Source organism: Agelaius phoeniceus, chromosome 3 (assembly GCF_051311805.1).
Source record: "Agelaius phoeniceus isolate bAgePho1 chromosome 3, bAgePho1.hap1, whole genome shotgun sequence".
Taxonomy (NCBI): Eukaryota; Metazoa; Chordata; class Aves; order Passeriformes; family Icteridae; genus Agelaius; species Agelaius phoeniceus.
The window spans coordinates 76305295-76323276 of record NC_135267.1 but is presented as its reverse complement, the minus strand read 5'-3'; the positions used below and the strand labels follow the sequence as shown (position 1 = coordinate 76323276).

The 17982-nt window shown below is 45.5% G+C and overlaps 1 protein-coding gene across 3 annotated transcripts in view; it reads right to left on the bottom strand.

Moving 5' to 3' along the window:
- Window positions 1-3264: 3264 nt before the first annotated feature.
- FRMD1 (FERM domain containing 1) overlaps window positions 3265-17982 on the bottom strand; it is a 40785-nt gene continuing 26067 nt past the window's right edge. For 2 of the 3 annotated variants that reach the window (XM_054630133.2, XM_077175627.1), the window contains exons 5-14: window positions 17890-17966; window positions 16095-16281; window positions 13766-13921; window positions 11440-11505; window positions 11163-11231; window positions 10799-10973; window positions 9594-9929; window positions 9325-9453; window positions 8525-8604; window positions 3265-6527 (exon numbers count right to left, since the gene is read on the bottom strand). In XM_054630133.2, coding sequence (XP_054486108.2) covers window positions 6240-6527; window positions 8525-8604; window positions 9325-9453; window positions 9594-9929; window positions 10799-10973; window positions 11163-11231; window positions 11440-11505; window positions 13766-13921; window positions 16095-16281; window positions 17890-17966 — 1563 coding nt within the window. In that variant the 3' untranslated portion in view covers window positions 3265-6239. The remainder of the gene's footprint in view (window positions 6528-8524; window positions 8605-9324; window positions 9454-9593; window positions 9930-10798; window positions 10974-11162; window positions 11232-11439; window positions 11506-13765; window positions 13922-16094; window positions 16282-17889; window positions 17967-17982) is intronic. The other variant, XM_077175628.1, reaches the window with a different exon arrangement.

The window sequence follows — 17982 nt, the reverse complement described above, 5'->3', positions numbered from 1 at the left end:
ATAAATGTATTTATGAGATTTAAAATAAAAATGTGATGTTTATATTTCCAGGAGTAAAAACAAAGCAGAATTTTAGAACACCACAGCTATGCTCCTCAATAAGCCATACTCAGCTGCCCCTGCAGACTGCCAAAAAGGATAAATATGATTTTTCATCATTACATCTCTGCAGTAGAACAACAGACTTCCCATGCAAGGCTTGCTACCTAGATCTTATTCTAGCAACTACAATCTCCTGCTTGCAGAGATAAAGTCAGGGTTCAGAAGGACAGATACAGCCAGTATGTGGCTGACTGGCAGCATGAAAATACAGCATGGCCATAGGCTGGAGTGTGCCGCCAAAAAAATGAGCTTCAGTGCCAACAAAGAAAGGACAGGAACTACTTTGAGCTGGGTTTACTTTATATAAAATGCTGTTTGGATGAGAGAAGTGAAACAAGACCCTTTCTATACATTTCTCCATCATCTCCTTGCTCCCTCCAGCCCATCCCTGCTGATCAAAGGCATTCTTGCTGACACCAGACTCACCCTGTCCTGCACTCCACTCCTGCTGAAGCCCTGCACCAGTCAGGGCTACCCAGGGTGTGCCATGTCAGGAGGGTGTTGTGCAAGAGGCACCTGTGCATGTCTCGCCAAGCTGTGGGCTCAGCAACCGTGCCAGCTGCCCCTAATCCAGATGGGCTGAAGGCAAGGACAGAAGGGCCCAGATGTGAACAGACAACAGCCCAACCCTAATATTCAGCTACCCAGGGGGCCATGGAGCCTGAGTTGGGAGGGTGGGCAAGTGATTGCAATGGCACTCAGATGTCATTAAAAATTCAGTATGGAATTAAAAATTCAGTACATCTGATTTCCTGGGTGCACCTAAGGGAAATACCCAGCGGTGCTGCTCTGACACTGCAGAGGTTCTGCAGAAAGGAAGCTCGGTCCAAGTCATAGAGAAAAGGTGCTTCACTGAGTGGTGTTTGGGGCTCCCTCACACCCGTCCTGTCTCCCACCATGTCCATGTGTGTGACACACACAGAAGGCTCAGCACACACACACACCTCCATGCTGTCCCAGCTACAGCATCTCAGGGTGCAGCTCCTGGGCCTCTGGGACTTCTCATCCCATTAAACCCATCTGCCTTTCTTAAACCAACTTGTCAGAGGGAGAGAAGGTTCTGAACTTGTATCAACGTTTCACGGCTATATTATGCCCGGCCAAGGGTTACCAGAGGCGAAAGGGCATCAGCTTTCTCCCCAGTGCAGTTTGGGTACACATCCCTCCTTGCAGGAGCTGGACCCCCGAAACCTGTAACCACTCCACAGGCTTTGTGCGGCATTCAGTGAGGAATGGCCACCGCTGGCTTTGGGCTCTGCTCACTTAAGTTGCGATCACCCTGGGCTGTACTGTCCCAAGGGAAACGGTCAGCCTGCACCCCGCAGAATGCTGACAGAAGCTGCCCGAGGGGAATCGGCACCACTTGGCTGGAGGCCCCGGCCCCGGCCCGGCCCTGAGGCCGCCGCGCTCCTTGGGCGCCCTCGCGCGGCCCGGCCCGGCCCTGCCTCACACCCTGGCCCGACCCTGCCGCACACCCCGGCCCGGCCCTGCCTCACACCCCGGCCCGGCCCTGCCTCACACCCCGGCCCAGCCCTGCCGCACACCCCGGCCGCACACCCGGCCCGGCCCGGCCCGGCCCGGCCGCCGCGCTGCCCCATGGATGGCGTGCCGCTGCCGCCACGGGCCGGGCAGAACCGCCAGGGGACACGATGGGTCCCTCCCTCCTTCTCACGCCACAACTGGTGGGCGTCCAGGAGAGACATGAAGGCAGGAGCCAGGCCTTGGGCACCACGAGCTCGGGAATACGCTCCAAGAAAGGGGAGGCATCATAGCAGGAGCTCCGAGGTGGAGGCAGAGCAGACGAGGGCGGGGATGAGGGAAGAGAGCTGCCACGAGAAGCCTGGGCAAAGTAACTAGGAGCCACCTGACCCAGACAGAGGAAGCACCTTGCTGGGGAACAAGGAGCTACAGCTTTACAGTGAGAGGCTTTAGGACTTGCTCAAAAATGTGCAGACTTTTAAAATACGGTATCAGCCTCCAGTGACTCAGAATTTGCTGCCAAGAAATCCATTGAAGAACTGCTCTCAGCTCACCCAAAACACCTGGGTTGTTTTACCCATCAGCTTTACCACACACCTTCAGGCCTTACCTCCGTACAGCTCCCACAGGTGGCATGCCTCAAAACAGATGCAGAGAAGTAACCACATTGTCCCCATCCCCCTGCAGCACTTGACTGAACCCATACAGCATTTGCTGGTACCACGAGAAGCCCCACCTTCTAAGACAGACTCCTTGGTCAGCAGGACTCCACCCTAGAGGGCAAGAGTGCTATTACTTGCCAAACAACAAAACAAAGAGAAGTGACCATGTCCTTCAAATTTGAGTGACCTGATGTTGATCTGTTACTTAGTTTTATCTCCATACAAAGCTCCATGTGCAATCAAATCGCCCTCTCCCAGCATCCCCAAGCCAAAGTTGGATGAGTTTCCAAAGTCCTTGAAAATTTGTGTATTGGAAACATAGCAGGTACTGGACAAAAATATGAAGTACAAGAAAGGAAATATGAAGAATAGAGGCAATACTACCCTACCAAAGTACATAAAAAGTAATTTTTTTCCAGAGAAAATGAAAAAAACAAAAAACCCACATTCATAAGAGGCTCTCAGTGAGCAAGCTTCTTCAAGAAGAGATCCAGATAGCTCTGCAGCACTCCTTCATAGATTTATGACCCAAAGAAACCTTTCTTTTATCCATGCCAGACTCCAGGCCAGCAGGTTAGGTGACTCTGGTGGAGTACTCTTCAGCAGCCCTTTGCATCCTGTGGGCTGGCAGTTGTCCTTGGATGCAGCCCCTGGAGGATGCTGACAGGATCTCTCAACCTCCTCGGGAGTTCACGCTTTGTTTTCTTGACTAACCACCAGGAGCAGCTTAACTTGTCTCTTCGGTCAGATTCAGCCCCCTTGAGTGTCCTGCTGACTCCAACCTGCTCAGCTGTGTCTTAATACCTGACAAAGGTACCCTTTGGCATTGTGCTACTGAGAATAGCAAGGAGGAACAGGAGTTGTTCCAGTGACTGCAGTGCCTCTGGGTTTGTCATCACTAGCTGAGCTCGTATGGATTAGTCTGGCAGCAAATTAATTTCCACAACCCATCTCAAATGGAAGACACAGTCTTCCTTGGACACAAAAATAGCCACACATTTACCTTTTTTCTATCCATTCTTTATTGCAGGTGTATATATAATTATTTATGTTTTATTTTAAACAAGAAAATCCTTTCATGGAAAGGAGAAACTTTTACCATTAAAATAGAGTGAATATAACACGAGTATTTTACAAATATGTACAAATATTGGCAGCTAGTTTCTAACATCAGCTGATAAATGCTTACACACTAACGTCTACCAAACTATCAAACCCAAAAATAAGAGATCTTCTAAATCCAAACAAAAAATAAATGTATTACTAGCAGAAACAAGTGGATTTTTTTTTAATATGAATACAAAAGTTGCATAATAGATATTCACAGTGCTCATAAGATACTGATTCATTCTCAGTCTATACACAAAGTGTCTGGTCTCCCCTTCATATGCATACATCACTTACAGTACTGGAGGGAGCTGCACAGACCACAGAGAGAAGACAGTCAGACCTGTAGAGTTTGCCTTCCCTACCAGCCATGAATAAATACAAGAACTCCTCAGGAATGTACAAGGCAGTGGATGCTCATGCAAGAGTCAGTTACGCTGTTTTCAGGCATTGGTGCATTTTGTAACCAGCAGCAGCAGGATTACAGGATTACAGTGCTTCACCAAATCCTTTGGATGCCTGCTAACTGCAAAACCAGAACAGTGAGCTGCCTGGTGGTAATAAACACTTCTGTGATGTGGTTAGGCTGAAGCAGATAAGGATGTGATTGTCTTTGAGAGAAGTGTGCACATGGTGCACACACATTTTATGACCCTTTTCCAAACAACTATACCCACTGAATTTTGACCTTTTTTCCTGTTAACAACCATTCCCAGAACCACAAATAACTGTACATCTACATGGGTGGGAGAGCAACAGGTTAGTGGGGCCCTCACTCCAGACCTCCCTCTCATGTTTTTCATGGACAGGCACTGCTGCAGTAAGAGCCATCCCTCCAGCTCTGTGGTGGCTGTAAGAGCAAGGCTCCTGCATTGCTGCAAGGCTGCTGCGTGCTGTACAGCCACTGGCCTCCTGGATCCTGGCCATGCCCATCTCCTGTGGCTTATGGCCAAACAGGACCCAGGTAACAGGGAGTGACTGACAGAGGGAGGCTTGGCTGGACTGTTCAAGAGCAGCCAACCAGATTTCCTTTACCCATTTAGATCCATTTAGAAGAATTTATTTTGGATGCAGTAAACATACCTCAAGTACTTTGCAAAGGCATTTTGGCTTTGTTTGGAACAAAGGAAAAGAGGCTACAGTGAACACACAGCTCCTAACTGTTCATTACAACAAGAAAGAACAGTGTGATCAAAGAGGGCACAGTCAATTAAGTCATGGCTACAGTGCACACAGCTTGGGTTTGGTGCTGGATTCATCTCAGAGGATGTAGAGCAGCTGGTCCCACTTCAGTGAATGCAGATACACTTGCATGGCCTGTCTCTACATGGCATTCACACACAAGTAGCAAGATGATGGACTTCAAGGATTTGCTATTTAATGACTTACAGGAATGCAATTTACCTGACAACTACTGAGCTTGCCCACCATCAAAGCAGCAGCTCAAACCTTTCTTGTCATAGTCTGGCTTCCTTTCTTTCCTGAATAAGGCTATCTTCAGCTTTTGATGACCAACACTGCACAACACACACTTCCCCAGCCAGCAGAACAGTATTCCTTTCCTTCTAGTTTGCCAGAACACACCTAGATGGCTGTGAAAAGCTGGGCACAAAGCTGGGCCTTCAAGTACAAGCTTCCCAATGCTGGCAATTGATGAGGGGAGGAAACCAAACACATATTCATTTGCATGTAACAAGGTAGCATGATGTTTTCCACACCAAATGCTTGAATGAAACAGCATAATTATGATTATTTCCCTAGTGAGAGCCAGCACAGCCAGATCCACCACTCTCAAGATCACCAAAACAAGTACCCTTGGTCTGGCACACAAACACCCTACACCTGCACCATCATCAGCCCTGCAGCACCACACACACATATTTGCATGACCTATCCATGACGAAGTAGGACACAGTCACTCTGTCTGTCCTTGCAAGGTGACTTTCTCCAATCCTTACTTGCCTCCTAAGCAGAAGGGGAAAAAAATCTAAGGAACAGATTTATTAAAAACAAATAAAAGAACAGCATTAAAGTATGAATCAATGTAAGGGGTGATCATGCCTGGACAAATTCTCCAGTCACACTCCTCTTTTCAAAAGCCTGTCAATTAATGCTCTTGCCCTCTGTACTCTCAGAAGCAGCCAAGTCATTTGCTTTATCTCCTCCCTATCTCCCCAAGGATATAATGCCAATCTGCATCACAGCAGTGGTAGACAGCTGACAGTCAGCTCCATTTGTTGCAATTAAAAAAAAAAAAAGACCACACGTTTTATTTGGCTGGATGCTTACAACAAAATAACAACAACAAAAGAAGAAGAAACTCCTGGCAGAGCAGGTCTTGCTCCCAGTGCAGTGAACAAGCAACTTGTGTTCATTACAACTGAAACAGGCCAGACACTTCCATACACAGCCCTCCAAATGTGCTTAGAGTGTATCCTGGCCTGACAGCTGTTGGCAATGTTGCAGCAGCACAAACTGAAGACAAACTATTTGTACACTAAAATTAAGAAACATGGACCACAAGAGAAAGGCAGGAACATGACAAAGTTTAAATTTCTGATTAGTCCATTTAGACAAAGTTTGCTTTACTAGCTCAGTGTCAGTTTTGGTCCACTGTTTTTTGGTTTTTACGTTGGTTGTGTCCCTTTCAAGGGTGCAGGCCACTTCCACTTTCTGCTCAGACAGACACTACCAATGCCAGTGTTAAGTGCTACACTCCATTTGATCTGCCCTGTAGCCAGCTCTGCAGAAGTGATGCCAATTACTGATACGGAGCTGAATAACAAAGCCGCTCACCGTCTCCTGCAAGAACCAGAGTGACATCACACGTTAATGAGGTATATATTGCCATGATGAGCTGTTTCCTGGTATGGAAGAGCTCCAATCTCATTACACCACAAACTCCTCTGGGAGCTGGTCCTCTCCCAGAAGATCCAAGGAGAGGCAGTTCATGGATCGCTTCCCGTAAAGGGCAGACTTGGTTTTGCAGTCCGCTGTGGAATAGACGCAGCCGTAGACAGACAGCTTGTCCTCGAGGCTGCAGCCAAAGGTGTAGCTGTGGGACGTGTCTGAAGACAGCGTGGCACTTAGCGATGGGTGCCGGCGCTTGTACAAGCGGATGTCATCCAAACTCTGGCTGTGCTGCTCCATGCAGCTCCGGCTTTTGGGCGATCTGACCTGCCAGTTCAGCAAGACACACGTGAATAAAAACAATGAGCTCAGACGGAGCCTAAGGATTCTGCCTATGCATGCCAAAAGTTTCTCAAAGTTGTTCTTCCCCACTTTCAAAAGAGCCCCACCAGCCTTCTGAAGGATGTTGGCTTAAACAAGGAGCTGTACAATTCAGAAATTACAAGTGCATTAAGCTGCCATGCCATGTTGAGCTGGATCCTGATCTGTCTGCCCTGTGTCCTCAAGTGTCCAGTACAATGGATGAAACACTTGACAGATACTGACACCTGAATGACCTCACACTTCTTGGCAGACCCAAGCAGTTGTCCTCAAATGGATGAAGTGCACTTAACAAAAAACTACCCCAAGTGCTCAAACACAAAGTCTAATGAGCTGAAAGGAAGGTTCAGAAGGCAACCATGCAAACTAATGGGTTACAGTGTCCAGTAATTGCCACAAACAGTTTCATCTACATAACACTGTTCCATAAAGAGTAGCAACAAATCAGCAGTAATTCCCAGAGGCACCATCTTGCTACACAAGCCTCTGTGAAGGAATTATTGACCATTTGAGAGTATTTCCAGCTTCAACACTTGTATTTTTTTCTTGCTCTGCCTCTTTAATAATCACCTGTTAAATGCTAACATTAAGGCTAATTTTAAGAATATAATTTTGAAACCAAGACACTTCTGTTGGCACCACAGAAAACTTACTCCCAGTATAATTTCTCTCACTGCCATGGGAGGGGAATTAAAAAACTACCCTGAGGAAATCCTGTTCTGGCTCAGCTGTACTCCCAGAAACAGGAATATGTTGCACTGTCTGGTCAATGCTAATGAAACCCTGCAGCATATAGTTACATGGCCTTGTAAGGAATATTTTGATAGTTTTCTAAGGAGCCACCAAGTATGTGATGCACTAAAGTGGCAGCCAGGTCTTTGCAATCATATAGACAGTCCTAACACTCCTGTATAAAACAGATGTCTCATGATCATTTAACAGCGTAAGCATGATACAGCAGTAACTTTAAAAACATTACTGCTTTAAGCAAGATGCCCACTTCCAGCCATGAGCTCTTAAGTCTTCCACTCCAATAGAGGAATAAATTCATTATGATTTGTACTGTATGGTCTTTAGCTTCTGCTCAAGTCTCCTACAGCACTTTATGGACTATTTTGCTAATAAATGAAAATTTCTTATCATTTTTGACTGGGTTTAGAAAGAAACATGGAAAATTACAAACGAAGTCCTAAGAAGTGACTGAAAACCTTGTTAAGAGTTTTAGAATTTTCTCAGGAGATAAGGTAATTTTGGATTAAGAGGGAAGAAAGGGTAGAGGTGCTTTTTTGGGACTTTTGTTTTGTTTGGTTGGGTTTTTTCAAAAACCACATTTTTACCCCAGTGAGTACAGCAATAGTTAGAAAAGAAGTCTTAAAAAGACATTTTAATGAGCTTCTTCCAAATATATCTTCTTCTCTGACGTACTTTACCATATATAGTTTCCCTTTCTCAAGTGTTTGGTGAAAAGAAAATCTTGACAACAAAGACTTCCGTACACACAGACTATAATCACACAAATGATATAACAACTAGAGCTTGAGCATCTGGTTTTGCTCTGATGTAAGCTACTTCTGGCTTCAAGATGATCAAGTTTGCAACTCACATCCAAACTGCATAGATGGTTTTTGCTCTGTATTGCACCGAAAATTTTGATGTGGTTGATCTTCCATGTCTCATCCAGAAGACTAAGGTAGATAATAACTGGTTTGCATGATCTCCCTGCTGATTGCTCCAAACCTTTCTATACTATTCTGACCCCAAATGCTGCTCTTATGCTATTCCTGAGAGAAGTAGCTGACCAGCAGCTGGTTTTGATTACACCACGTAAAAATCGGTCAAATCCAAACTAATCCATGTGTCCTGATTTACAGCTGTCTCCATTACACTGGACCTCGGTTCAATGCCCACACACAGACCATCCTGCTGAGCAACCTCTCCCTTACCTGGTGAAGGGATTCCACACTTTGTCCTCTCATTTTGATTAGTGTGACTTGCACCACGGACAAAGATTCCTGATTTATAGCTGCAAAGGAGAAGCAGGAAGTGAAAAGCATTGCAAGTTTGAGGTTTTGTGGGCAATAGAAAAGGGAAGTTGTTCTCACAGGTCACATTCAAACAGTGTCCTCTTAAGACAAATATACATCATTAAGCACCCTCAATGCTCCAGGAGTTTTGCTCCTAAGTACTCATTTTTGGCTCTAAAGATCAACATTTGAAAACTTTCATGGAAACAGTTTCTTGCCAACTTGTCCCATTTTTTTCACCCTTCTTGCTTTCCTATAAAAGCTGTATATATTAAGGCCAGACAGCTCTTGCATAACCCTGTTGCCTAGCATTCCCTGTATCACAAGCCACAAAACTTTACCTAAGAATTCCTGTGACCATCCCATTATTCTGTGGTTGAGCCCCTTGGCTGTTTTGTGGCATACAAGATATTAAAGCATATTCCTTCCCTACAAAAGGTTTACCTCAATTATCTTTTTGTCATTAACTGAATATAAGCTTGGCACATTTAGAGAAGGGAGACTTTGAGGAGCACAGAGGAGAGCAGCACTGTACATACAGTACAGAATGCTGGCCTGTAAACTCTAGATGAGCTGCCTGCAAATCCTGTTGCAGTAGGGCAGTAAATAGCACTGGCAGCTGTTTAGAAGGAGATAAGAGTTTTTGTAGATCCCTCAGATCATGCCTGTTGCTAGAGCCTTAAAGAACAGCATTGAGCAGCAGCAGAAAGCCATCTCACCTTGGCAGCTAGCAGCATCTAGAGGCAGGGATTCAACAGATTCTCCCACAGTGGCCTCCTCTAACTGGTCTCCCTCTAAAGGCTCATCTACAGGCATCTCCTCTGGCTCATCTACTGCCAGCTCAAGCTCTAGGAGGAAGAGAGCAGCAGGAGAATGGTTAGCATTACACTTGTGCTCCAAGCTGCTGTACAGTCTCTTATTCCCTGCTCTCCTGCAGGAGAAGACAAAAGTTGGCTTAGAAGTTGCTCCACATGTCCAAATTCTTTACCATCATCCTGAGCGTCATCTTCAGCCCTCCCTTTGCTGCCACTGTCAATGCCAGAGCTCCCGTAGCTGATGGTTGAGCTGCAGGATTGCTCTTTCCTATGCACACGGTCAATGCTGAAGGGCTCATCCACCGACATTTCCACGGACACGCGGTGCCTGGAGTCAGCCTCGATGCCCGAGGTGTGGGAGCTGCCGTGACTCCCAGTGGACTGGCGCGAGAGGCGGTTATCCCTGCGGCTGCCCCCGCTGCTCCCGCTGCCACGGGAGTTCTTGTCACATGGGTCCAGGTCCATGTCCAGAGTGTCACTGATATAGGACTCCCGGTAGCGCTTCTTCTCTGAGGGAGAAACCAGTGAGAACTTTAAGGAAGGGTAACAAAATATATTCAGGAAGTTCCGTTGGCATCAGCCAACAACTAAGAAACAACCGCTGCAGCTACTGAACAAATACAGGGACAGCTTTGTATTTTTTTTGCTCAACAGATATATACTCAGGTAATTGTAAAAGAATTACTTATTCTCGCAGTAAACCCAGCATCTCCTAAATTAGAACAGGCAGGTAGAGGCAGTTATAATACAGAAAACAGTAGGTTTCAGAGTGATGGTCAATAATAATAAAGCAAAACAAAAGCAAACAAAAAAAGGGAATTACCTAGTAAAATTTGGTGCTCAATCTTTAAAATCAGATGTGCTGATTGGTTCTTGAAATACCCACCACTACGCTAAGTCAGCTAAGAACAAGATTTCTGTGGCTGGTATTTAGTACTGATTTATTATTTCTCCCATGGCATGTATGTGCTGAGGGTGGTTGAGAAATCTGTGACACTAACAGACACAAAACAACCGAGGGCTTTTTGCCTACAGGCACTTGATCAGTAAGCCTTTCTACAGGTGACTGGCACATGCCACTGGTTGCACCCACACTGCTCAAGGCCACTGTTGTAACCCCACTGCAGGGAAAGACAGAAACCACTTGAGAGGTGATATCACAAAACAACTTTCTGATCACAGTCAACAATGTGGGAGCCACAATTACTTCTTAGGAATGGACTTGAAAGGTACCTAACACCTCTGCTTCTACCACTGACTCCCCAATAAGGCAGAAACACCATTAATTAGATGAGAGTAGGCATCATGAAACAACAGAAGAGACTAACACACTGTACTCTTCCTCTTACTAAACTCACTTGGGTGTTCCCTAACATACCTTCAGCCTCCTCCAGTTTTTGGATCTGCTTCAAAACTGGCTGAATATTCAGAAAGAGCCGGTGGCTGTTGCTGAGTAGCTGCAGCAAATGGCGTGACCTGAAGGGGCAACCCGTGTAGTAAACCAGTTTCCGTGCAGAGGGCAAACCATCTGGCTGGATTTCAAATTTTTTCCCCTGCACAAAGAGGAGAGATGCCAAAGAAATGAGCAGGAGCACGTATTCAGCCACACAGTTACCAGAGATAGCTGCGGTCTTGTGCGTGCAAGTGACAGGACATGACGCAGCAGCACAGGCAGGCCGACAGCTTTGCCACATCCCAGGCTGGCAGCCACTGGCAGATGGCCTCCATTCCATCATACTCACCAGGAAGGCCAGCTTCCCAATGTGTGACCAGGGAAAGTCGTAGAGGAGCTGGCGAACGTGATTCACCTCCTGCAACACATCAAACCCAGAGTGACACAGGGACTGGCAGGTACAGGGTGGAATCAGTGATGTGCAAAGAATTTGCAAACAACCAAGAATTTGAGATATGTGGAGCCTGGGGTTTGCAGGGGAGGCAGAGGAGCCACGGTGAGGGGGGAGGACAGGGAACTGGGCAGAGTTAATGCTACACCAGAAGGCTTTCACAGCAGTCTGTTACCTGATAGATGTGCATTCCTCTCAGGGTCAGGCCCAGGATAACTGTCGGTCGATCCTCCTTCTTATCCTAAAAGAACAGAAGAGTCAAAGGTTAATCTACAAAGACCATGCTCTTGTTCTGGCACCTACTGCAGGAGAGGTAGCAGGACTCCTCATCACACAGATGCCATCAGCTCATTTGGTTTTTATTATGTTTGTAAAGTGCACCTTGCCTTGTTGACCCCTGAAATACCTACACCTAAAATTCCCTCATGCTGGGAGGCTCAGGCATTTCACCAGCATATGTCCTAGCTGTCCTGGACAGAGAATCCTGTAGCTTTAGGGATTTGAGAATATGGACAATTACTGTTCTCAGGGGTACCTTGTAACCTCTCTTGTAACCACATGCTGTCTCTGCTGTCCCATGAACATGCACCACTCTTGCTCTCCAGGTGACAGAGAGCCCAAAACAGAACGGGAACCCATTCCCCTCTCCTTGCCACAGCACTGCTGTTCCCATCCAGGGATTTGCTGGATCTTAGGTAGACTGCTTTTGGCTGGAGGAGAGCTAATCAATGCCCAGTTATTGGGGCTTTCATTCTAACATTCTATCTTGGTGTTGGGAGTAGGTGGTTTTACATGAGTTTTATTACCTGGGTTGAAATACTGTCTTTTAACTCCTGCTGCATCTTGGTATGACATACTTGGTCTCTATTCATATTCTTTTGCTTGAAGACCAAAAATATCATAAGCTAATTCTTTCAGCCTCTCCTAACACAACAGAGTTAGTGAGTGGAATGCATACGTTTTTTTTGTTAGGAAGAAAAGGAGAAAGAAAATTTGGAGGTAAAAATGTATGGGCTCACAAAGCTCAAACTTTATGTCACAACTCATCTTTATTCATGTCTCTCCTCATCTGGCTTACAAGATACAAGCCTTATGCCATCACATTACCCCACCCTTTATCCCTGGTACCATCCCTGTCTTCAGCTCAAAGTAAGAAATAATAAGAAATATTTTCTGCCTCCTAAGGACAAAGAGCTTTGTAAATCAGTATTGGTCTGAATGAGAGATAGGGGGTGTGTTGTGTTTTCCTTAGCTCCCAACCTCAGTAGAAGCCATGAGGAGGGTCTTAAGACAAAAGTGACTGCTTTTGAAATCTCAGGGCAACCAGCCCACCAACACATTCACCAACTCCTCTGCACTTGGCTCAGGTAATTGGTGACCCAAGCATCACCTAGGAGGAGCATCTCTCACCACAAAATGAGATAATTGTGTCACACAGCAGGAATAAGACTCTATTAAGAATCAAACAACACATGGAAGAGTACATGGTGCCTAAATTCCAAGTCGACCAGGAATTTAAATATTAAGAGCAACCAATTTCACAGCCTTGATGCTTTTGGATATAAAATGTATCATGTCCTGCCAGCTGGACTTCTTATGGCATTCAAGTGTAACTAACTCTCTCATGACTGCATCACTAACAGCATTAAGAATCAAAACAGAGAACAGAAGAAAGGCCAGCATCTTTGGTTTGCAAGCAACTAAGCCTGGACTACTGATCGAAACTTATTTTCTCAAGAAAATGCATGTTTCTTCAGTAACTAGAGCTGTTAGATATGTTCAGAGGACATGTATACTTCTCAGACATAATTGCCACTGAGCACAAAAACCCAAAAAGTTTAATTATGAGTCTGACATTTGGAAAAAAAACCCAAGCCATTCCTAATTGCATAGGCAGGTTTCACTCACCTAAGTGGAACAGAAAACTTCTCATTTCTAGATCTAAGCACTCAGCATGTGAAAATGAAGCATCTTCTGTATAGGCAGGTTTGGGTAAAGAGTCTAACAAGCAACAATGTAGGAATCCAAAACTGCCAAGAAAAGCATATAGCTGAAAAAACACCAAACACTCTGGCAGGGTTGGAGAAGGAATGGGATACGAAAGTTGGAATGGACTCAGTGTCACCTTCAGTTGTTACACGACATTTGTGTGAAAGCTGGCTGACCTCTTGTCATAATTTCAATGAACTACAACAGGAAAAAAAGAGGCTTCATTGATTTCCCTGGTGCAATTCTACTGACAGGCAGGAACAAATATGAAGTTTTGCCATTCCTGTGGCCAGTTTCTTGGCTGAGGAACAAAACTAAATTCCAGCTACATCTGTACATTGGCGATGGATTTGTTTGTGGGGACAGTCCTCATTTGACTGAGCATTTTAGATTTGTTTGGCCTCTCTGAATCAGAGGCAACTGTCCCTCAAACAAACAGAAGGAGAAAAATGCCATGGTGCACTCAATTAATGATGGGAGAGAAGTTCAAAATAAGAAGCTCTTTGTTCAACCTTTTGCAGCCTGTAGAAGTGGACGGGCACATCTTCCAGCAGGCAGGACTCCTTAATGAACTTCAGCACCGCTTCCTTAGCGCTCAGCCCTTGCTGCTCTCGGTGCATCTCTGGGGCATGTCTCAAGATGTAGTCGCTCCCCCTCTTTGCAATTATCTAAACCGCAAAGAAAACAAACAGGTCTTCAGCAATCCCCATGAGAGGCAGCTGTGATCAACAGCAAAGCAGTGGCTGGAGGTGGAGGAGGTTCATATATTCCCTCAAGATGTTGGTCTGTGTTTGCCTCTGCCTCCCTGGAGGATAAGCATTTAAAGCAGCCCAGATGACACTGATGTCTCCAAACAGATCCTAGTGGCAAAACTGTAACAGACCAAGACTACAGAGGTCGTGTCAGCTCTTTTCATTTTTAAGTATTGGAATTAGTTTTCCTAACTCTTGGCATCCATAAATTTTTATGGGCAGATAACAAATACTCCTCTGCATGCCAGCACAATCAGCAGCAACATCTCTGAAGAGGCAGAAATACTAGGTTTTCCTTTTAAGACCAGAAACTACACATTAGGCTTATTTAGCATTTCTATTCTCAAAGGGTGGATAACACTATCTCAAGGTATTTTTTTTATCTATTAGGAGTGGCTGGCAGGCACGTGGCTTCACTAAGCAGTAGGAAAAACCTGCCCTGGGCCTTTTGCTCCTGCCCTGCAAGTGCCCAGTTCCCACATTTACCCAGATGCCCTCTCCGTAAAAGGCTACTGGGCAGCTCAGCCCTCTCCCATACTCAACTGGTTCGTTTCAGGCCATTAGTGGCAGTGACAGGTAAGAGGGATGATTGGCTGAATTCACTTCCCAACATCCCCCACCACCAGGGGCATTTAAAACTAGATTGCACCAGGTACCTGAGAACATCCTGCCAGAAACAACCTGTCCTGGCTCAAACCAACGAGACCCCATCACCACCTAGTTCCCACTTACATTTAATATTAAAGCCCTTGCTTACTCTGTTTGCTAACACCTCTGCATGCCCTGCCAGATTGGTTGCCCTCCCACGAGGAAGGCTGGCCTTGGTGGAGGACAATATTGATGCCATCAGCTGTGCAGTGTCAGCAGAAAGAGATGTGCCAGCTCCACAGTTCAAAGCTGGGTGGGTCAGCCCAGGGCAGCAGTGCCTCTCCTCACTGGCACGAGACTTGGGGCAGCCCTTGGCCATATGATATGAAGCACGTGTTGAAGGAAGTTATTGCGTTGGAGGAGGAGATTACTCACTATCTCCCCAGGGGCAGGGAGAGAAGCGTCCCCATGCCTGCCAGATTTTGCTGTTTGTAATGATGTAATAAATCACCCACATACTTGCTTGGGGTTGTGGCTCAGTGCAGGTGAGCAACAGTCTGTGATAAGCCCTTTAGCTGCCTCAGAAACAGCACACAAGACCCACCATTTCCAGCCCTTTGTTAGCTACCTCCTGACAGGCACCCAGTAACAAGGAATGGTACGGGATGAGGGCCTGTTGTCTGGGAGAAAGGCACACTGCTGCGCAGCAGGGCAGCCAGGCTAGGATTTGTGCATAAAAGGTACTATTGGTCTTCAGGACAAATCCTGTCACTGATCTGAACCTTCTCCCCAAAGCAGAGGACAGTTCCATCTAACAGGGGAGATGCAACTTGCCTGGGACAAGCAGCCAACTAACAAAGTCTTAGCTAATTTGCCTTCATTTGACAATTAAATGAATTCTTGGTTGTAAGTCCTGAAGGGCACAAGTCACATGCACATGCTTATAAACAAACATGCAAACTCTTTCTTTTTCCTCTTACTGCACTTGAGGCAGAGATTAATGACAAAGCAAGCACCAGAGGCACTGCACAGCAGTATTACCCCATAGGGTTTGGATCTATCCATCCCTCACTGAGGCAAGCATTACAGAGAGGAGAACAGAGGGAAATAGACTTGGCTTTGCAGTCCTGAGGTCTTCTGGAGAGCTTGGGATGTGCAGATCTTGCTGAATGTACCACTAGAAACACACAACCCTTTAAGCCATAGAAGAACTAAACAAAGACATCTGCACTGTCAGAGTTATTCATGTGACACCTACACATGCCATCACCAAGGAAGGATGTATCACCCACCTCACTGATGAGTGAGCCCAGGAACGTGCACCTACATCCAGTGGAAAGATGAGATATCTCCTGAGGGACCTTCAGGGTGATACTCTACCCATCTGCCTGATCATTGCAGCAGGAGAGGGGGAAGTTGCATGGCTGCAGTTAGGTACCACCTTGGCATAGCTCCTGCTGCATGCATGATCTGTTGACAGAAAGGTTCCCCCCAAACTTACCCATTGTGGGAAATAAGCCTGAGGTTCAAAATATTTGCCAGCGTGGACCTTCTCTCTGTAGTTGCCCAAGTCTGCCTGTAAGCTGTAGGCAGCCAGCAAGAAGTAGATTTCTTCTTTGTGGTTGCAATGAGACATAAGCACTTGCTCTTTGAGATGGCAGTAGTAGAGCTGCCGTGCCACCTTATCACTGCAAGACAAAGGCAAATTTACTTCAAGAACAAAGTTCAGATAAGGACCCTCAAAAACATCATCCTGCTGAGAAGAGGGATTAAACTTTGACATGTCTGATGTGTGCCAATGCCACCCTGATACAGTTGTGTGTATAAGGAGCACCAAACCAAGATCAAGGTCTTCTCCCACTAAGTGTTGTACAAACACAAGAAATGGTAGCTTCTACCTTGAGAAGCATGAGATCTAAGAAGTTAGGGCAGAAGGTAGATGAAAGAAAAATCACATCACACCTGTTTTGGAGACTGACTACAATCAAGCACTTCTGTTTCCCTGGAAAGCCTGTAGCAGCCAGGATAGTCAACTCCCTTGGACTCCCAGTCCTGTTTCTTGCACACCTGTCCTCCTTTTCCCTCTAAACTTGGCACTACTTTTGTTTCACCTTGCCTTAGGCTCATGATAGTTCTTAACAGCTAATTCCCTGCAAGGTAGATCAAAAGACATGGGAGCCCTGGGCTTGTTTTTGTCTTCTTCCTCAAGCTGCTAAACAGGGATTGTCTGATAAGGAATTACTATGGCATAGCCTTGATAACCCACACACCCCCTGCCCTCAGAGATCATGGGAAGCAGGCTGCTGACATGTGCATGTAGATGAGGTGCTGGACACTACAGTCTGCTTGTAAAAGTGTGCAAGTATAGTTTGAAGGGGCCAGATAACTATCTCCGCATGGCTCTACAAACCTCTCCAATTAAACTACTAGTGCAAGAGAAATATGCCTGTGATGATGTAGGATACATAACTTGGGAGTGGCAGAATGGTATGTAATCTCTCTCTGTACAAAAAAGGCAAAATGAAACAAAAAACACTTATCAGCCAGACAGACTCCATAAGAAGGAGTCCCCAGTAACCAAAAGTGAAAGACTATGGAGAGAGAAAACATAGAAAACCACAAGCTTTGCTCAAGACAAGAACATATGCCAAAAATTTGGTAAAGATTTTAATCCACCTAAATGACCCCAGCTCTTGGCTTCCCCCAGGGACAGAGCCACACCAGAAGCATTGATGTAAATTAACTCTGTCAGTTGTTCATTTTTAACTACCTCATCCTTTGTTCTGTACCATGGGTGAGGGTGGTGCTGTTTTGAGTGCAGCCCATATTCCATGTGAATGGACTACAAATGAAAAAGTCTAACTTATGAAGTAATTTGTTTTGTCCATGTATGAAAGTCCATTTCCAGGATTAGACTGCACAGAGCACTGCTCAAATACAAAAAATAGATCCAAAGCATGTGCTTTGGAGTATAAATAACTATTTTTCAGTGCCTTTCATACAACCAAAAGACACAAGCAGAGTGTTTTGATAATGTCATCATTCAACCTGCACTTTCAACACAGATGGAAAAGCAGTCATAATTTTCCTAGGGATATGGAGTATGATTCAGGCAGAAAACATTCATAGCTGAGTGAGGACATCTGTGAAGGTCTTAAAAAAATTCAAGCTGATTTTTAAAGCTTATTTCAATGAGTTCACAGAAATGAGCTTAACAAAGAAACATTCTTTTTCTTTCATTTTAAGAACACACTGAATAATTCAAAACACAGTAATTACCACAGAAGAGAACTTACCCTATTACTCTTCCATTTTCTACATAGTATTGTACTCTAAAGAATGCAACAAATGGAGGGCTGAATTTCTCTGTCCCCTAGAGCAAAGACAGA